The 21,173-nt window shown below is 38.6% G+C and overlaps 1 protein-coding gene across 1 annotated transcript in view; it reads left to right on the top strand.

Moving 5' to 3' along the window:
* Positions 1–21,173, top strand: part of LOC135220871 (SH2B adapter protein 1-like) — a gene marked incomplete in the record, with an annotated part of 324,700 nt that overhangs the window by 128,614 nt on the left and 174,913 nt on the right. Inside the window, 1 exon segment of the mRNA XM_064258463.1 lies at positions 20,939–21,110. Within this exon segment, the coding sequence (XP_064114533.1) occupies positions 20,939–21,110 (172 nt within the window).

The following is a 21,173-nucleotide window of genomic DNA, read 5'->3' as shown; positions in this document are numbered from 1 at the left end:
TTGTTATTTATATGAAATATTTCAAAAAATTATAAAAGCTACAATCATGAGTATTTTTTGTTGTATTTTACATGAATTACGCACATTTTCATATATAATACTTCATGTAAAGATAATTTAAAATGTGCAAAAATTATTAAAAGTGACGAAATAAATTTTCCATTTCGAGATGTCACGATACTTTTTAGTGTGATAAGAAAGAATTCGCGCTTGCGCGCCTGCGTAGTGAATTGTAAACAAAACAACGCCTGATCCGTGAAACTCCCAGCATCCCCCAAGGCGCGAGATACAAAAGTTTTCGGCTGGTAGGCCTATAAGTATTTTTCCGCGAATTTTTAAAAAAACTTTTTTGAGCCGACGTATGATACGTCCAATCGGCATACGGGAGACATTTTGACTCGACGTTTAATACGTCCAATCGGCGTAAGAGGGTTAACTGACTTGATGGTGATTGTATAGTGTGGGAATTGAGGTGTCATGGTGTTAAGTTAATAATGATTGATGATATCTTCGTAGCCCTGTATTATTACAACTACAGGAGTTAGGTGTCAATAAAGTGAGTTTGGCCAGGTGCTTTCAAATAGAAGTAGTTGGGGACCTGACAGACCACCCTTGACATTATGTCTGTTCTAGGCGATGTATGTCGGATATACAGACAGCCTCTGGTACAATTTGAAAAGTTTAGATCCAGTTCATAATGAGGGACTGAGAATAGACACTGGAGCTTTTAAATCTTTCCCAAACTCTTCTATTAAAGAAGTAATGAACCACCAGAAATCTTCAGCATGACTTATTGCCGTATACATATATACTCATGTAAGACGCGACCCCCAAATTTTCACCCTTAAAAAATTATTTTATCATGTATCTCACGTACCATGCGAGTTAGATTTATGAGACCTAACCCTTTTTCCTCCATCTCTTTATCTATCCCATCTTTTAGTTAAGTTTAAAAAAGTAAAAGAGAATGCCAAAAGTATCGTTAATAATAATATACTTGTTTTGAAAACGCATACAGCCAGAAACAGCTATGAACAACCGAATCCGATAACAACAGCCTTTTTACTTGCATTTCAGCCATCGTATGATAGTAAAAAATTACTGTAGTTATGTTATATATTATGTTAAGGAGCATAGGACTGTTATATTTTTACATTACTATATCCTTACTTGCTATGGATAAAAGATCGGCAAGTATAGTACACGCGGCCCGCAGTTAATGGTGCAATTGCTTAGCAGCGAATCGGTTTTACAGCTGTCGTCAAAAATATTAACTGAAAAAACAAGGCATTTTTAGGTACTTTTACGGCACAATTTTTGGTCAACAGCGCAAATGATATTAACAAATTTTATGGAGAGTGAGTACATAGGTATTAAGGTAAAATATATGCCTCTGACGCTGTTCTATGTCAAAAATATCGAGTTACATAAGTGCAAATTTAGCTATGGATGTGTCGATTTATAAATGTTCATGCTTTTATGTTTAACCCTTAAACGCCGACTGGACATATTTTACGTCGACATTTTTGTCTCTCGGGTGCCGACTGGACGTATTTTAGCTCGGCATACAAAAGTTTTTTTTTAAAATTCGCAGAAAAATACTTTTAGGCCTACCAGCCGAAAACTCTTGAATCACGCGCCTTGGGGGATGCTGGGAGTTCACAAATCAAGGTGTTGTTTTGTTTACAATCGTTACGCAGGCGCGCAAGCGCGAATTTTCTTTCTTACGCAATAAAAGTATCTGTGACACATCTCGGAAATTATTTCGTCACTTTGACATAATTTTTGTACCATTTTGAATAAACCATTACATGGAGTATTATGTATGAAAATGTGCGCATTTTTATGTAGAATACAACTAAAAAATACTCATGATTGTAGCTTTTATCAGTTTTGAGATATTTTCATATAAATAACGATAAGTGCCAAAATTTCAACCTTCGGTCAACTTTGACTCTACCTAAATGGTCGAAAAACGTAATTGTAAGCTAAAACTCTTATATTTTAGTAATATTCAATCATTTACCTTAATTTTGCAACGTCTTGGAAGTCTCTAGCACAATATTTTGATTTATGGTGAATTTATCAAAAAAACTTTTTTCGTTACGTCCGCGCGGTAAACTCTTCCGAAAAAAAATCATACACGTACATGCGATTGTGGTAATGTTTGCACCATTTTAAAATTAGCCGTTACCTGGAGTATATAGATAAAAAATGTGCGCATTTTTTATGTAGATACAAACAACAAAATACTCATGATTATAGCTTTTATCAGTTTTTGAGATATTTTTCATATAAATACGATTAGTGCCAAATTTCAACCTCGGTCAACTTTGACTCTACCCGAAATGGTTTGTAAAACGCAATTGTAAGCTAAAACACTTATGTTCCTAGCAATATTCAATCATTACCTTCATTTTTGCAACAAATTGGAAGTCTCTAGCACAATATTCGATTATGGTAACTCTTCCGAAAAAAATCATACGTGCGATTGTGTAATGTTTGCACCATTATAAATTAGCCGTTACTAAAGTTTTATATATTGAAAATGTGCGCAATTTTATGTAGAATCAACCAAAAATAATTGAAGTTGTAGCTTTTCTCATTTTCGAAATATTTGCATATAAATCACAATACAGCAGTCCCTGGGTTTACGACGGGGGTTCCGTTCTTGAGACGCGTTCGTAAGCCGAAAATCGTCGTAAGCGGAACGACGCTTGGAAATATGTTCTTCTAAACTAATAAAAAGTTATAAAAAACCTTACTTTTAATCCTTGTTACACTACATGTGTTTCCTGTAGTTTTATGTACAACCTGGAGTTATTTTCATAAAAAGAATGCTGGTTCTTGAAGTAAAAACTATTGTTTAATCCTCTGGTGACACTACATTCTTGAAGTTTTATGTACAACCTGAGTGATTTTGCAAAATCTTGAGGGCTACAAGAACAGCTGATTACTATTTACGTATCATATAGACTAATTAAAGTAAACGTATCTTTAATAGGCTTATATATTAGTATCAACAAAACATTTCCTGCTAGAGTCAGAGGCCGTTTATGAAACGAACACTTCTCTGTCCTATCTGTTCAGAAATAAACAAATAAATGTTACGTCAATCCCCGAGAACGGTGACCATTGTTGCAAAGGCGTCTCTCTCTGTCTCTCTCTCTCTCTCCTCTCTCTCTCTCTCTCTCTCTCTCTCTCTCTCTCTCTCTCTCTCTCTCTCTCTCTCTCTCTTCGCTCTGATCAAATTACACTGGAACTTTGACATGATTGCCCTAATATACGAATGTTTTTGAGATACACAGAAAATTTTGCGAAAATATAAGCTTTGATATACAACGAAATATTTGAGACGATTTTGCGATGAGTGTTAGTTGTATAGGGCGAAACCGATAAATGGCGTTCAGTCTGTTTGTTTGTTGGTGCTGCATGTTAACACGTCGTTGTTTAGTTCGTTGTATTTGCGCTATTTTTCGTGTTATTTTGTCTATTTTATTATTAACCATGGGGTCTCAAAGCTAAAGACAAAGCAGGTGATAAGAAAAAACCCAGAAAATGATTTCGATGGAAGCGCAAAAAACCTGAAAATTTTATAGCAAAGCAATAAACTTCCAAAGGCATCACCATTATTTCTAAAACTACACAAACTGATTAAAATAAAAAAAAATAAAAATTAGTTTAGCAATGTTATTTTCATTGTGTTTATTATGTAGTTATTAGTGTACATACGTAATAAAAAAAGAGAACAAATCGTTCCTGCCACCCTTCCCTAACCTCCTCCCCCTGCTGGCCTCACGTCATCTTTCGTTGTGTTAAGTAAAATCCTTTCTTTTTTTTTAATTGATTTTATTAACATTTATTATCATTTATCACATTTGCTGTTATTTTAAATCATTATGTGTGTTATTAATTTCGTTTATTTGTGTATAAATTGTGTATTATTATATGTAATTTAGCTGTGTTTAGGTGTGGTTTCATACCGCTAGAACGGATTAATACATATTACGTACATTATTTTTAAATGGGCAAAAAATGCTTGGAGATACAACGTTTTTGATTTTATACGACGATGGGTAAACGGACAAATTAAATTCATATGTCAAGGTTCCAGTGTAACTGGATAATCTCTCTTTGGATACTTACTTTCGATTTTGCCAAATCTTGAGGGCTACAAGAACAGTTGATTACTATTTACGTATCATATAGACTAATTTAAAGTAAAACGTATCTTTAAAATAGGCTTATATTTTTAGTATCACAAAAAAACATTTACTGGCATGAGTCAGAGGCGGTTTAACGAAACGAACACTTCTCTGTCCTTAACTCGGAGCGTCGGATGACACCTCTCTCTCTCTCTCTCTCTCCTCTCTCTCTCCTCTCTCTCCTATCCATCTCTCTCTCTCTCTCTCTCTCGTCGTTGTAATCTAACCAGAAACTTCGTTTTGTTATTATTACTGGAAACAAGCAATTGATTTTTTTGTTTCATGTTTGTGCTTTTGGACTGTTTTATATGAAAAACTTTGCGCACCGCAAGCTAGTATGTATTCATTCGCTCTTGGAAACTAGTTTCCGCATATGAGCGTCACTAAAAATCATAGAAAAATACGACATATAAAAAGTGTCGAAAATCATCATAACATAACCTCAAAAATTTTGTTGTAATCTAACCAGAAACTTATTTTTATTAATATACTGTGCTAAACTATAAAGGATTTTTTTATCATAGTATGATTTTTTAAAAGCGTCGTTTAACGGACCTTCGAAGGTCGGAACGCAGTTCCCCGTCGTAACCTCGAACAAGCGTCGTAACCCAGGACGGATTTTTTCCATTGAATATTTAAGAAAAGCGTCGTAACCTCGGAACCTCGTTAAGCCGGAAAAAACCGTCGTAACCCGGGGACCGCCTGAAATAGAAAAAAAAAAAACCACGTTTCGGGACGGGTCAACTTTGACTCTACCGAAATGTCGAAAACGTAAATTGTAAAGCTAAAACTCTTACATTCTAGTAATATTCAGTCATTTATCTTTCATCTTGAAACAGATTCGAAGTCTCTAGCACAATATTTTAGATTTATGGTGAATTAAAAAAAAAAAAAAAAAAAACTTTTTTCCTTTCCCTCCACCGCTTGGATTCTCCGCCACAAATCTCCGAAATGCGTACGTCCCTTCTCGGAATATTTGCTCCGTTTCATATTAGGGCATTTCATAGAGTTTTATATATGAAAAATGTGCAATTTTCATGTAGATAAAACAAAAAATATTTAAAGGTTGTAGCTTTTCTAATTTCCGAAATAATTGCATATTAAATAAAATATATAAAAAAATTCGACATTCGGTCACTTTAACTCTTCAGATATGGTCGAAAACTGCAATTGTAAGCTAATACTCTTACATTATAGTAATATTCATCAATTTGTCTCATTTTGAAAGAATTGGAAGTCTCTAGGACAATGATTTAGGATTTATGGTGAATTTTTTGAAAAAAATATTGTTTACGTCCACGCGTTACAAAGTCATGCATTATTTTGTGATAATACTTTCTCTGTGTTGCTTTTATCGTTTTACAATGTGTTATATACCAAAATGATCGCAATTTAGTGTACATTACAACGAAAAAAAAGTAACTTGTTACCTTTAACCGTTTTGCGCACAGCGCGATTTGAATACAATTATATATGAAATTTCATTTTTGCGCTATCATATATCGCATTATTTATATATGATAATGATAATTTTTTTCATTTCTGATGGTTGCATACTAAACATCAACCAATGACAAAAAAAGGAGCCAAAAATGAACTCTTAATCTTGAAAACTAAGCGCGCTGTGATTTTTTGAAAAAAATATTTTTTCCACTTCCGCGCTCACTCTGAAACACCTCCGGCATACGGGAGACAATTTTTATTTTACCGCTTTTCGGCGTTTAAGGGTTAAAATGTGTATGAAAATTTATTACGTATAGGGTATTTTTATTTCTGCACAGAAATATGATACAAAGGCAGCTTTTGAAACTGCCCTTCATATTATCAAAGAGGATGTTTTTTCATGTTCTTTCTTGTGAGCCGCCGCCTGACACTTCTGAAAATATCGAGTTAAAAAATTGCAAATTTAGCGATCGATGTGTTGATTTTATAAATGTTCATGCTTTTATGTTTTAAATGTGTATCAAAATGTATTACGTATAGAGTATTTTTATTTCTGCGCAGAAATATGATACAAAAGCAGCTTTTGAAACTGCCCTTCACATTATCCAATACGATGTTTTTTCATGTTTGTTCTTGTAAGCCGCCGCCTGCCGCTCTTCCGAAAATATCGAGTTTAAACGAGTGCTAATTCAGCGATCGATGTGTAAATTTTATAAATGTTCATGCTTTTAAGTTTAAAATGTGTATGAAAATATTTTACATATAGGGTATTTTTATTTTTGTACATAAATATGATACAAATTAAGGCAGCTTTTGTAACTACCCTCCATGTTGTTAGAGGATGTTTTTTCATGTTCGTTCTTGTCCGCCACTGTTCCGAAAAATGCGTGGTGTTATTTTATTAATTATGCATCTTTTCCATAAATCCTTTAAAAAGTTATACATTACTTCACTGTATCCAATAATATTGCATGTATTCTCATATTATTGTATTATAAAATGCTACGGCAAATCTAAGCCAGTATTCTGCGGAGCGGCCAATGTTTTGGTTTGAAATCAGTTGATGGCTAATACGAGTTTGTTTCGCCATATTTAACGTAATTCTGAGCGAATTTTCTTGCTTCTAGTTAGCATAAACGAATATCTGGATACTTGACTTTAATGAGACAAGGTTATTTTTCCTTATACGACATGTTTTTAGGTGGAAATATGAATTGAATAGGTCTCGTTGTGATTGTGAACTATTTTTTTTTAAACAGATTACGTGATTCCGTTCGCAATTTTCCTTTATATAATGGTAATACGAACTTTACGGTATTTATCTTATATCGGCGTGAAACCAACAGTAAAATGTGTTCTTTCAAGCACAGTAGGTTTGATTAAAAGGATTTTATCTCAATTTTATCTACGGTTGTGTTTGATGGCATACGTTTACTGGAGTTTTATCCTTGTTGCCGATGCATGATAATAGTCATTAACAGCTTGAACAGTTTTCTCAGCTTCAGTTATAACTAGGTTTAAATATAACAGTATATTTCCCGATTGATGTTTGATCTATATTGATCTTTGATCTATAGTAAATAAAGTTATTACATTAAGATATCTCAGTTGTATTATACATAACGCCATTTATAACAACTACGGTAATAGTGTACTATAGTATGATGATTGAAATACAAGCCAGACGGATGTTATCCAATTCGGTTGTACTACTTAGAAAAAAAAGTTGTGTCTCGTTTGGTTGTTCATGGCTGTACATGTTTATGCAACAGGTATAACGTTAAAACCATACTTTCATCATTCTCTTTTTTTGAACTTGTGTAACTATAAGATGGGATAAAATTAGGCTATTGCAATTTGGTCTCTCATAAAATCAGATTATCGTAAGATAAATTATTGTAACTTGAACACTACAGCTACCTGTACACTGTATAAAACCTTATTACGTTATATCTTTACATACTCTAGACACCCAAAGGATTAAAGCTAGGCTTTTTCACTTTACAGTATTTATAATACTATAATGTACTGTACAGTACTACTGTATTGTAAATTCTATAGTACTACATAAATATAATTTTACTTATTGCGCCATTGTGGGATTATGGCGCCGTTTGACTGGTCTAGAATTTTGAAAGAAGGTGTGCGGCGGCCGTAGGCTTTAAAATCGCTTAGCGTCGAAAATCGCTTAGCGTTGGCGGTCAGGAATGGAACCCCTGCCACTTACCGAGGGCCGCCTGTACTGCTAAATTTTATCTGTAAGTTTTAGCTGAAGTTAAGGAAAGAATGTTGGTTTGCTAATGACTATTATCATGCATCAGCAACGTGGATGAAACTCGCAAACTTCGGATAGTACCTTCAAACTTGACCATAAACAAAATTTGAGAGAGAAAAGTTTTTATCAAAAGTATTGGGCATGAAAGAACATATTTTATTGTTTTCACTCCAATAGAAGATATGTAAAGCTCGTAGCATTCTGATGAGAGCAAGTAAAAATATTCAACGGAATCTGTTGATTTTTGTTTATGCAAAATATTTCAACTTGGAAAACACTTGGTACAGTGGACCCCTGTATTCCCGCTTTCCGGATTCGCAAACTCACAAATTCGTGGATTTCTCTTGGGAACATTTCCCCTCATTATTCTCGGAAAATTTGCCCATTCGCTGTATTTTTCTATGAGAAATATCCACAAATTCCTGTTTTTTTTTTTTTTTATCAATTTCATCATATAATGCACTTTTTGTCATAAAACCATAAAAAAAACTGGTATAAAAATTGTTAGTGGGTTTTCTTGAGCTTTAACTAACAAAATGGGAGGTTTTAAGCATTTTTATGGGGGTTCTAACTATTTGCGGGTTCTAACCATTTGTGGGGGGTCTGGTACGCATCCCCCACGAATATGGGGACCACTGCATAACGTATAATAACCATGTTCCATATATAGTATCTTGAGATTCATTTGCGCTAACTAGAAGCAAGAAAGTCCCTTTGATTTGAGTTAGATACAACAAAACAAACTTACCTCGCAATCACCCTCTGCTGATTTCCAAACCAAAGCATTGGTTGCTATGTTTGTATTTTATAATACAAACAGTAATATGAAAATACATATTATTGGATGCAGTGAAGTGAAGCATAACTTTTTAAAAGATCTATGGAAAAATTGCATATCCATTAAGTTTGTATTTTATCATACGATACGAATATGTGATTATTACATACTCAAATTTTATATCTCATGTATGATGCAACCCCCTTAAAATTAGCTCCAAAATTAGGTCATCAAAAGTCGCATGATATAATATTATTGGATGCCGTGAAGTAAATCATAACTTTTTAAAAGATCCAATGGAAAAAATGCATATCCATTATGTTTGTATTTTATCATATGATAAAAATATGTATTACGTACTCAAATTTTGTATCTCATGTATGATGTGACCCCTTTATAATTAGCTCCAAAATTAGGTCTTCAAAAGTCGCATGATATGCGAATATATATACAGTGATTATGTGTAGTGCAGTAAAAATACTAGTGAGTGATTTACTAACAAGAGAGTTTTGGATCAAAGAGATATATTTATTAACAATAAATTAGCACCTCTCCCATTTAGAGGCAATAGCCTGTTTGAGTCAACAAATATCAATATAAAATTTCCTCCAGTAAGATAGTTATCCCCTCCTCAGACTATGCATCAGATATGAGGTTGTACACACACTTTAAATATTCATATGAAAAGTATATACTTACACTTTACTTCAGAATATCTTGAACAACACTGAATAGAACATATACTAAATTAAGGTCCACATCATGCAGTATACTCTGATGGGTCCAAATCCTTGTCAGGTATGGGATATGTAGCCAAATCACCCAACAAACAGATTTTTCTTTCAAAACAATGCTTCTGTTTTCACAGCAAAATTTTGTGTAGTCATCCATTAGAAATATTGAAGATATGCTATACAAGAAAATTAAATTGTTCATATATGTTATACAAACCCTCGGTCCTTTACATAAGGAATTACTTTCAGCGTAGGCTGGAAATCAGTCGTAAAAGAATAACAACAAGGTAGTTAGGCATTAACTGCTTCTCTGATAGTTGGGAGTCCCGCCTGACTGGACGTAAACATTCCACTTTGCTTTCGGCCGCCGTGGTATGCAGACATGCTTTTGCTCTCTGCCCATCGTTGACGTATGAGAATCAAACTTTGTGATATCTTTCTGTGTTTTCTCTTTTCTATGTTTGTGCTTTGTTTGCTTAATTATTATATTATTATGCAAACCCAAGACTCAGATAACCCGAATCGCCCCCCATTTTTGCAAGTGTTTGCCCTGGAGTGGGGGCAGGAAGTGTGGTGGCTTCCGATCAAAAATTGAGGTAGATCCTCACGTCCTCTGTGTAAAGTGCCGAGGGTGTGAGTGTATAATGATAATCCTTGTGAACTTGTATCTCTTGGTCGGCAGAGCAGTGGGGACATACGAGGGGAGGAAACAATCTCGAGAGAAGCCTTCCAAGGCTTCGTTGGAGGGTTACATGCCCCTGACCACCCCGTTCGTAATTCTGTCTTCTTTCCTCCCACTGCGTAAGCCTCCCCATCTTGCTCCTTTGGGGGAAATGTCTCCTCCTGCTTTTTCATTTGATTCATCAACTCTGAGTTGTACTTGTGGGTTTCTGCTCGCTCCGGAGAGGATTTTTCTCCTTTGGGGTGAGTAGGAACTCCTCCCACTAACCCGACTTTTGCTCCCTCAGGTGTGTCTGTCTCCTCATTTGGGGATTTGCAACTGGCTTGGGTGAAGTTGGGCTTGCTTGGCACTCTGTCTCTCCAGGGGCTGATGGAACATTTATCGTCAGCTCCTGTGACTCATGGGGCAGCTGCGGGGGCAGCGACGACTTTGTCCGTACCTAGGTATGTGAGACCACCTCACCTAGTGCATAACAACACGTTACCACGGTAACACCCTCAGTTGTCGTGTCGTCAGTGCCACATACATTGAGGGCAGAATCATTTCTGCCTCCTCCTCCAGGTTGCGCAGTTTTCTCTCCCCCAGCTGCTTATGATCGGCCCCAGAGACCATCTCCACTGGACCTGCCACCTCTCTTCATGCCCACGCCTGTTGCTGTCTCATCCCTGACTGTGGGAGTGCTGCTGTGGTGTTGGCGCCCCCGGTCCCAGCTGTCCTGGAGCCTGCTGTGTTGGCAGCCACTTCACTGGCACCCTGGATGTGGAATTTGACTGCCGCTCTGAGGAAGCTGATGAAGAAGTTCAAGAAGAAGCGAAAGGTGTTGTCATCTTCCTCCTCGTCTTCGTCTTTATCATCGTCTGCTGCCTCCTTCACTTCTTCCAAGGCCCCTCTACCAAAGAAGAAGAAGAAGAAGGAGGTTGTCTCCCACCCCCCAAGAAGTCTCAATCTGGGACTTCTAAGGGTCTGTCTCACCACTCTGCTGGTCCTCCCATTCCTTCAGGAATGGGAACTTCCTCATCACCCCAAGGGGCACGCAGTGTGGGGACCACAGAAGTTTATGCCCCAGCTTGTACTTCTGCACCTAGTCCGAGAGCTTCTGCCTCTAGGACTGGAACCGTCTCGGGTTCTTGTTCGTGGATTTTCCCCAGTCCATGTATATCTACTGATGAGCGTACAGCTAGAGTTGGTGATGCTGAGTCGGCTTGCTGTCATAACTCGAGCATGGTGCAGAGGGAAGGGGTGAGTTGTTCAGGTGATTCTCGCCTTACCGATGTTTGGCTCCAAGGGGCGATGTGACGGTCTCGCAGGACCGTGCACACGGCGAACAGTAGGAGGTCCCCCGTTCAGTCTTCTCGAGAGGTTTCAGCCTCTTCGGGGACTGACTCATCATGAAGATAGTACTCGCTCTTGTCACGCAGGTGAACACTATTCTTTACCTGACAAATCGACAAATGGTCTAAGTGTCGCATAGCACTTCTCCTGACGTGCGAGAGCATCGTTACTGTTCTTGGGGGAGTGTTTCTCCAGAGGGAGAACACTCCTCTAGACTGTGAGTTGATCATCACTGTCGGTTGGTGATTGTTTGCAGCCCGCTCCATCTGCTAGTTTTGCTAGCAGACTAAGTGGGAGCATGAGCGTCAGATCTTTCTCACCTGTCCTTTCAACTTCCTCAGGATACACCGGGAGGAGCAAGGCCACCAGGGGGAACTGTGAGGATTGTTCTCCTCATGGTTTGGCCATGAAAGTTTATGTTCCTGGCACAGTCTTAGGACCCGAGAGGTCGTATGCTTAAGTGGTTTGAGGAGATCATAGGGGATCTGTTGAGGCTCTTCCTTCTGAGGGAAGAGGATCGAGGGCGGGACTCATCCTGGAAGGCCTTGACAGTCCTTCTCCCCAGGATGCAGTCACTCCTGAGATTCAGATGTCTTTTGCACAGAGGTCATTGCGCTGATCTGTCAGCACAGTCACCTATGGAAGGATCGATGGTATCTCCCTCTGACTGCCCTTCACAGTTGGAGTCATTCTGGGGTCCTATGAAGGAACCCAGAGCTTCTGTGGGGTTACCTTGGTCTTCCTTGTCTGAAGGCATGTTGGAGCAGGTGAATAATCTTGTCTGGGGACTAGAGAATTCACTTAGGACCAACAGATTGGACAAGTTGCTTCCCCCTCCTCTACCTTGACAGAGGTGATTCTACATGGCCTCAGAGAACACTTTGCCAACCAAACAGGTTGACCTGGAGCTAGTGTGCCTAACTCCCAGCTTGCCTTTGCAGCGCCTTCTTAGAACCTATGGTTCACGCAGCATGAGGCAACGACCTTGGAGGCTACTGCTATGGCAGCTTTCTAGGCTGTCTCCTGGCTGGATATGTGGTCCCTCACAGTATCCAAAGTTGCTGCTTCTTCGGGACTGATAGTTCTTGGGGAAGATTAGGCTTTTGGGAGACTGTCAGTCTGGAGGTAGGGCTGTTTCCTACCTGGCCTACCAGATGGCAAACCTGTGGGCTAATCTGGTTCTTAGGAGGAAGAACACTGTCCTAACTTGTATAGCCAGGTATGGGCCCAGAGTCAGCACTGGGTTTAAGAAACGGACTGTTGCAGGGTTCCTCCTCTCTCTTCCTTAGAGAGATAGTGGAAGCTGAGATAGACAAGCATAGAGCTGAAGACAGCGGTCACCTCGTCCACCAGGCAGTTGCTAAGACATCCAGGCTGTCTTGTGCAACTGCAGCTAGGCCCTCGAGCCAAGCTAGCTCTTCCTCCTCCTCCGAGAAGACTCCTCCTTCAAAGGTGCGGCGAGGAAAGACCCAGCCTTCTTCCTTTACTCCGAAAGGGGAACAACAGCCCCCCTTCACTCCGAAAGGGAAACAACAGCCCCCCTTCACTCACGAGAAGGGAGGTAAGCGAAAGAGTAAGAGAGGGAAATGCTAGGGGCGGTATTCCTCCTCAGTTGCTGCCATTGGTGTTGGAGTGCCTGGCGAGCCATTGGGCAACATGGTGCATGTCCTTCGGGAGGGATATCTTCTGCCCTTCTAGTCGAGCCCACCTATCACCGAAACATAAAAGTGGAGTTGCACACTCCCCCTCCGGACATTCTTCTGTTCTTGGACGCATCGAATGAGGGCTGGGGCGCACACCTGGAGGAGTTGCTGACTGCAGGAGTGTGGAATCGACACGACAAGCACCTTCACACCAACATTCTGGAACTCAAGGCAGCTTTCTTAGCCCTCCAAGAGTTCTGGGATCGAGTGATGGGACACTATGATGTTGATGAGCGACAACACCATGTTAGTGGCATGTCAACAAACAGGGGGGGCCTAGTGTCTCTCCCGTTGCATCAGTTGACAGTGCAGGTGCACGAGTGGGCTGCAGCTCACTCAGTAGAGCTATCGGCCAGGTACATTCTAGGCAAGAGTAATGTAGTGGCAGACAAGCTCAGCTGCCAGAATTAGGTGATTGGGACAGAATGGTCTTAACACCCAGACGTGGCGGAAAGGCCTTTCGACCTATGTGGGCGTCCAGTGGTAGACCAGTTTGACCTATGGGGGCATCCAGTGTTAGACCTATTCGCCACCCGGCACAACAGAAAACTCACAGTTTTCTTTCCCATGGTGCCAGACCCATGGGCAGCTGCAGAGGGCACGTTCCAACGTCTGTGGGACAACCTCAAAGTTTACGCCTTTCCCCCATTCTGTCTGCTTCGCAAGGTGATCAGCAGAGTGCTGGTCACCAGCAATCTTTGGATGATTCTGGTGGTTCGGTATCCTGATCTGTTGGCTCTTTTCTCCAAGGCACTGTGAGAGACTCCCCGTGGCACAAACTTCTGTGTCAGCCTCACGTAGAGCGATTACCACTCGGCAGTACAGTCTGTGTCTTCACAGCTGACAGTTATCCACCATCTCTTGCGAGCGAGAGGATTTTCTCACTGAGCAGCAACAGAGATGGCAGGATACCTCAGAAAGTCCTCTGCAGCAGTATACCAGGGAAAGTGGTCCATCTTCTGTGGCTGGTGTCATGGATAGAATCTCTCTCCACCCAGAGCCACTCTTCAACAGATCGCGGACTTCCTTGTCTTTCTTTGCCGAGAGAAGCTCCTCTCTGTCTCTACAGTTAAGGGCTATAGGTCCCCCTTGGCCCTGGTCCTGAAACTGCGAGGAGTGGATATTTTCTCTTCTATAGAAATCACTCTCCTTATAAGGAGCTTTGAGAGGTCTTGCCCACCCAGGGAACTCAGGCCTCTTGAGTGGGATGTGACTCTTGTCTTAAGGAGCTTGACTCTTGAACCTTATGAGCCTCCCTGAGAGTTGTCAGACAGGGATCTGACCCTTAAGACTGTCTTTTTGCTGGCCTTGCCATCGATAAAGAGAGTAGGTGAGCTTTACTGTTTTTCTTATAATGTCAAACACTCGAGGGGATGGGGACCTCTAACGCTCTATTTTGTCCCAGATTCATAGTGAAGACTCACAATCCTTTGGTCCCGAATGATAGATTCGAATCCTTTATGATCCCCTTCCTAGAGGACTTTTGTGGTAATGACCCAAACAAGATGCTACTTTGTCATGTTAGAGTGCTACGGTACTATCTGAAGAGAACTTGTCATTACTGGCCTGAGTGTCGAAGCCTCTTCGTTAGCACTGGAGTGACCAAGAAAGAGGTGTCCAAGAACACTATCTCTTTGGCTTCGTGAGGTGATCAGGGAAGCATACTTGGGAAGTCCGACACTGGTGCCTTTCATCCGAGAGCCCATGAAGTCAGAGGTATTGGTCCTATCCTTGCGTTCTGCAAGAACCTGTTGGTTTCACAGGTATTCAGACCACCTTCACCTCCTGGTTTTGGGACCCATTGTGGCTGCTCAGCAAGTTGTATAGCTTACCCAGCTCCTCTAACTGGACAAGGTTGCATCTCGCCTTGTGTAACCATATGAATGAGTGTGATTGAGTGTGACTGGCTTCTCTTCCTCTCCATGCTTCTCTCTTCCTATGGACTGAGAGTTGCAGTCATCACATGCTGAAAAGGGCGGTCAATGCAGGTAAGCCATATTACTGAGCTCCGTTCTGTTTCCTTTCATTAGGGTATAGAAGCATATGTCCATCCCTTCCCTTACAAGGTGGGAAGGGTCCATTAGCATGAGACAAACCCAATTCTTGTATATTTGTCATCTTCGAATTTCACCTCTTGACATTCTCTTGCATTTATGTTTGTTTATTTTTGTTTCGGCAAGAATTTCATTATGCCAAAACGGAAAATACTAGGAAAACATCTAGGTAACATACAGAAGAAGAAAATTCGCCGTAATAAGCAGAGTTAGTGAAGGAGAGAGAGAGAGTTGCGTAGGAAGGAGTGCCCCGTCTTGCCTGAGGCAGTGCCCCAAGCTACAGTATATGAGGAAAGGGATCTTCATTTATGATTAAATTATGATAAATAAGATAGTTTTGGTTTATTAACCCTCTTACGCCGAAGCCCTAAAAATCAAAACCTCTCCTGTATGCCGGCGCCGGTTTGGAGTGAGCGCGGAAGCGGAAAAAATAATTTTTTCAAAAAATCACAGCGCGCTTAGTTTTGAAGATTAAGAGTTCATTTTTGGCTCATTTTTTTTTCATTGCCTGAAGTTTAGTATGCAATCATCAGAAATGAAAAATAATATCATTATCATATGTAAATAATGCGATATATGGTAGCGAAAAAAAAAATTCATAGATAATTGTATTCAAATCACGCTGTGCAAAAAAACGGTCAAAGCTAACGAGTTACTTTTTTTTTTCATTGTATTGTACACTAAATTACAATCCTTTTGATATATAATACATAGTAAAAACAATAAAAGCAACACCGGAAAAAATATTATCACAAAATGATGTACGAATTCGTACGCGCGGACGTAAAAAAATGTTATTTTAAAAAATTCACCGTAATTCTAAATAATGTTCTAGAGACTTCCAATTTGTTTCAAAATTAAGACAAATGATTGAATATTACGATACTGTAAGAGTTTTAGATTAGAATTGCATATTTCGACCATTTCGGACGAGTTAAATTTGACCGAATGTCGAAATTTTAATATATATATATTTTTTATATGCACATATTTCGAAGATGGAAAAAGCTACAACCTTCAATTATTTTTTATTGTATTCTTCATGAATTTGCGCACATTTTGATATATGAAACTCTATAAAAAGGCTAATATGAAAAGGAGCAAATATTAGGATAATGCGATGTACGTATTTCGGAGACTTGCGGCCGCGAATCGGCGCGGAGTGAAGGTAAATATATTTTTCAAAAATTCACCATAAATCACAATATTGTTTTAGAGACTTCAAATTTGTTTCAAAATGAAGAAAAATGATGAAATATTACTAGGCCGTAAGAGTTTTAGCTTACAATTGCGTTTTTCAACTATTTCGGTAGAGTCAAATTTGACCGAACGTGGTTTTTTTTCTATTTATTGGGATTTTATATGCAAATTTTCATAAAAAGGGAAAAGCTACGACCTTCAATCATTTTTAGTTGTATTCTACATGAAATTGCGCACATTTTCATATATAAAACTTTATGTAACAGCTAATTTTAAATGGTGCAAACATTTCGACAATCGCACAAAAAAATTCTGATTTTTTCGGAAGAGTTACCGCGCGAACGTAATGTTTTTTTTTCATAAATTCACCATAAATCGAAATATTCTGCTAGAGACTTCCAAGTTGTTGCAAAATGAAGGTAAATGATTGAATATTACTAGAATATAAGAGTTTAGCTTACAATTGCGTTTTCGACCATTTCGGTAGAGTCAAAGTTGACCGAAAGTTGAAATTTTTGCACTTAACGTTATTTATATGAAAATATTTCAAAACTGATAAAAGCTACAACCATGGGTTGTTTTTTGTTGTATTGTGCATGAAATTGCGCACATTTCCATATATAAAACTTTATGTAACGGCAAATTTAAAAGGGTGCAAACATTAGGACAATCGCACGAAAAAATTTATCGGAAGAGTTATCGCACGAACGTAAGGAAAAAGTTTTTTCATAAATTCACCATAAATCGAAATATTGTGGTAGAGACGTCCAATTAGTTGCAAAAGGAAGGAAAATGATTGAATATTACTATAATATAAGAATTTTAGCTTACAATTGCGTTTCTCGACCATTTCTGTAGAGTCAAAGTTGACCGAAGGTTGAAATTTTTGCACTTATCGTTATTTATATGAAAATATTTCAAAACTGATAAAAGCTACAATCATGAGTATTTTATTGTTGTATTTTACATGAAATTGCGCACATTTTCATATATAATACTTCATGTAAAGGATAATTTAAAATGGTGCAAAAATTATGTCAAAGTGACGAAATAATTTCCGAGATGTGTCACTGATACTTTTTTAGTGCGATAAGAAAGAAATTCGCGCTTGCGCGCCTGTGCATAGCGATTGTAAACAAAAACAACGCCTTGATCCGTGAACTCCCAGCATCCCCCAAGGCGCGTGATACAAAAGTTTTCGGCTGGTAGGCCTATAAGTATTTTTCCGCGAATTTTTAAAAAAACTTTTTTGAGCCGACGTATGATACGTCCAATCGGCATACGGGAGACATTTTGACTCGACGTTTAATACGTCCAATCGGCGTAAGAGGGTTAATACACAAAAAAGAAATATACATTCATAATAATCATTATTTATTAACATTGTCGTTATAAAAATACGAAGAAAAACTTTGAACGCTCGTATCTCAAAACTGTAGTTATTGACCTTCAAAATCTATCTTCTCACTTAGTTTTAAAGCTATAACATTGGAATTTAGTATATAACTCAGAAAGACATTATAGAACAATCAAATGAAGCCCTTTTTTCCAATTTTTGTTTTGTCTTTTTTTTTATAAATTTTGTTTTCCTAATATATAGGGTTTATTTTTTTACCATAATGAAAAATTCATATCTAGCAAAAAAATTACTTTTAGAAAAAAAACTCCTCATTTGATTGGAGGTCTACATCAGGTCTATATATGGTAGTAATCCAGGGTCTTAATATTAAATATCAAGGGAGGAGATAGAATTTGAAAAATGGTTATTTTCGGGATAAATCGCCCTGGCGTCACAAAACCGAAGGTCAGAGGCGAAAATCATATGGGGTTTGGAGATGTCCCAAGTCACCTTATTAAGTGGTATGAATATCAAAGTCCTGTCCTTAAAGAATGGCATTAGCTGGCCGGCCCCCTTAAGAGGAAATCAATCAGACTACTATACACTTCCATGTACTTCCACTAACTTACGCATCTCCTTAACTGCATGGAGATGCTAGAATGTCCCCACCCATTAAGGGGATTTTCAAGTTATTGCATGACCTATCCTTAATCATGTGGAAAACAGCTGTGGCTTTGTCAGGAGCAGCTTTCTGTGTATTGTGGAACCATGTAGACATCAGTGTTTTTCTGCTTTCATAGAGATAGTTAGACTTTTTTGCCATTTACTTTCAAAGTTATTGTTCCATATTTTCCTCAGTATTGCAGCATGTGCTTTTAGAACTCGCTGAGGATAAGCCACTTAACGTGTTGAGATTGATGCCCCCTCATCTCGGTATCAGTCTCTCTCTGGAGATTAGATGCAGGTCTAAACTTTATCGGAATTATGTACAATGAAACCTTTTATTTAGCACTCTTGGCAGTTAATGAGCAAAATTATTGCAGGCTATCTACTTCAAGCTCTGGTAAAGGGAATGCTATTTTATCTTTCTGCCTTAGCTGAGGGTGATGTCAAGGCTACGTTTTACAGAGAACTGTAAGAATTCCAATGTAACCTCCTTTGTGGAGAAGAAGAGGAAACACTTCTCTTTCCTGTTGGGGCAGTTAAACTTAATCAGATAGGTTAAGCCTGGAGGAGGTAGTTATCCTTTTAGAAACCTGAAACACCTTTGTCAAAGGTTAATCCTGGAAGAAGCAAAGTTAAACTTTTGTTTTGTGGTTTTAGGAAACCTAGATGTCGTTGTCAAAGGTTAAACCTGGAAGAGACAAAATTAATCTTTTGTTTTGTGGTTTTAGAAAACCTAGCTGTCTCTGCCAGTGGTTAAGCCAGGAGGCAAAGTTAACTTTTTGTTTGTGGGTTTAGAAAACACACAATGCATTTGTCAAAGGTTAAGCTTGGAGGAGGCAAAGTTAACCTATTCTTTTGTGTATTTAGAAACCTGGAACATCTTTGTCAGAACACATGGTCCTCTGTGACGTATCTGATTAGGCTAGTGCATGAGAACTAGCTCCTTATCTTCTACCTTTGTTGAAGGTAAACATTCATAATGTGAGCAGCAGTTGTAACTTCATTTAGTGTTATGTCAATTTGTCGCTTCAGGATAGGATTGATATGGCACAGTAGAAGTGCAATTTGGTTTTTACCCACTCACTATCTTAAGCATGCAGAATCATGTTTGAAAACAGTAAAGCCCTTAATCCTCTACTAGTACATAGTGGGTAGTCTTTTCCTGAACAGAAGAAAGAGCAATCCTATAGGCTCTTTTGTTTAAATCTCAGGTTTTAATATTTTGGGGAGCATGAAGGCAAATTTTGTATAGGGGCGTGCCTTTATATCATAAAGGTAGTTATTTTAAGTGGCTCATTTTATAGGGCTTTTGGACCCAGGCACAGGGGTCCCGTCACGTCGCTTCTGTTTCATTCTGACTGAATTGAAGTGGTTTTCTCCACAAGCTGCTCTTTGCTGCACATGTAGAGAGCCTTGCTCCCTGAATGCAATCCATAAAGGATTCCAGATCAGGTAAGAATGTTTTTGGTTTCATGCAAGAAACCTTTAGCTTGATTGGTTGAGCGGATTTTTGTCTGGTTGCACCACCCACCGTCCTCTTCTTAATGTGGGAAACGGCTAAATTTTACAGTAAGTAAGAGTCATCTGAAATATAAATTTTCATAATAAAACTTATTATTTGGATACTTACCTAACCCAATGTTAGTTAAGTAGACCCCACCCAACCTCCACACAACTTAGTGGGCTGTCAAGGAGAATTCTAACATGAGCTAAAACATTTGAATCTCACCTGGTGGAGAACAGGTGAACTAGACAGTCATCTGGGCAGCCATTCGGTTTTTTTTTTTGTTTGAATGCCAACTTGCCTAATTGGCACAGAGATGTAGCTAACTTTAACAGTAGGGAAGTATCCAAATAATAAATTTTATTATGAAAATTTATATTTTCTAGTTCTGTGAATAGGTAGATTGTCTACTAAAATGGGGTGAGTACCTACCATTTACCTGATTTTACCATAAATTACAACTTTTTGTTATCCTCCTGCATATGTCTGAGGAAGAATTATACAAAAGTCTGAATACATTGGCCAATGGTTTTTATTTTTCCTTTATAACTTTACTACTCCCCATGGAGGTTTAGTGCTGTCAGTGTATCTCATGTGGTGTACATTTCTTAGGGTTCTTTGCGTCCCTTTGGCCCTTAGTTGCAATGTCTTTCATTCTTTTTACTCTACCTCCGTTTGTATTCTCATTCTTCCATCTGACTTTCCAAGGTTTTCCTCCAGTTACTCCTGACAAACTTTCTTCCTGACAATTTCCCTTTCAGTGCTGAATTACCTAATGGGCCCCAGAACTTGGTCTTTGGTCAAAATTCTGTATTCTTTTCTATTTTTATAAAAAAGGTTAATTATTGGCTACTTAAATAAAGGAAATATGGTGAGGGTTACATTGGTCACAATCATTAAGTTACTTTTCGTCTTTTCTATGACATTTTAAAAGTTTACATTGTATATGATTCTTATGAACTGTACATTATTTATTGGCTGTTACCTACTATTTATAGTTTGTGTATATTACTTTTTTTCCAGAGTGAAGAACTATGAGCTACGACCTGCTATGTATAGTGTTAAAAATGAGTCTTCGCTGTCTCTTGCTGGTGCAGCAGGTGGGGTAGTTGGAGGAGAGATACCTGATCGACCTGAGCATCCTCCAGATCTTCCACCACGAGTTCCTGGTGCTACATCACCCACCTCTCAGCCAGTAAAGTCATAGCTATGCTAAACCGTAAAAGAATGATTTATGATTAACTTTTTAAATTAGATT

Source organism: Macrobrachium nipponense, chromosome 2 (genome assembly GCF_015104395.2).
Source record: "Macrobrachium nipponense isolate FS-2020 chromosome 2, ASM1510439v2, whole genome shotgun sequence".
In the NCBI taxonomy this organism is placed as follows: Eukaryota; Metazoa; Arthropoda; class Malacostraca; order Decapoda; family Palaemonidae; genus Macrobrachium; species Macrobrachium nipponense.
This window is presented reverse-complemented; position numbering and strand designations above follow the sequence as displayed.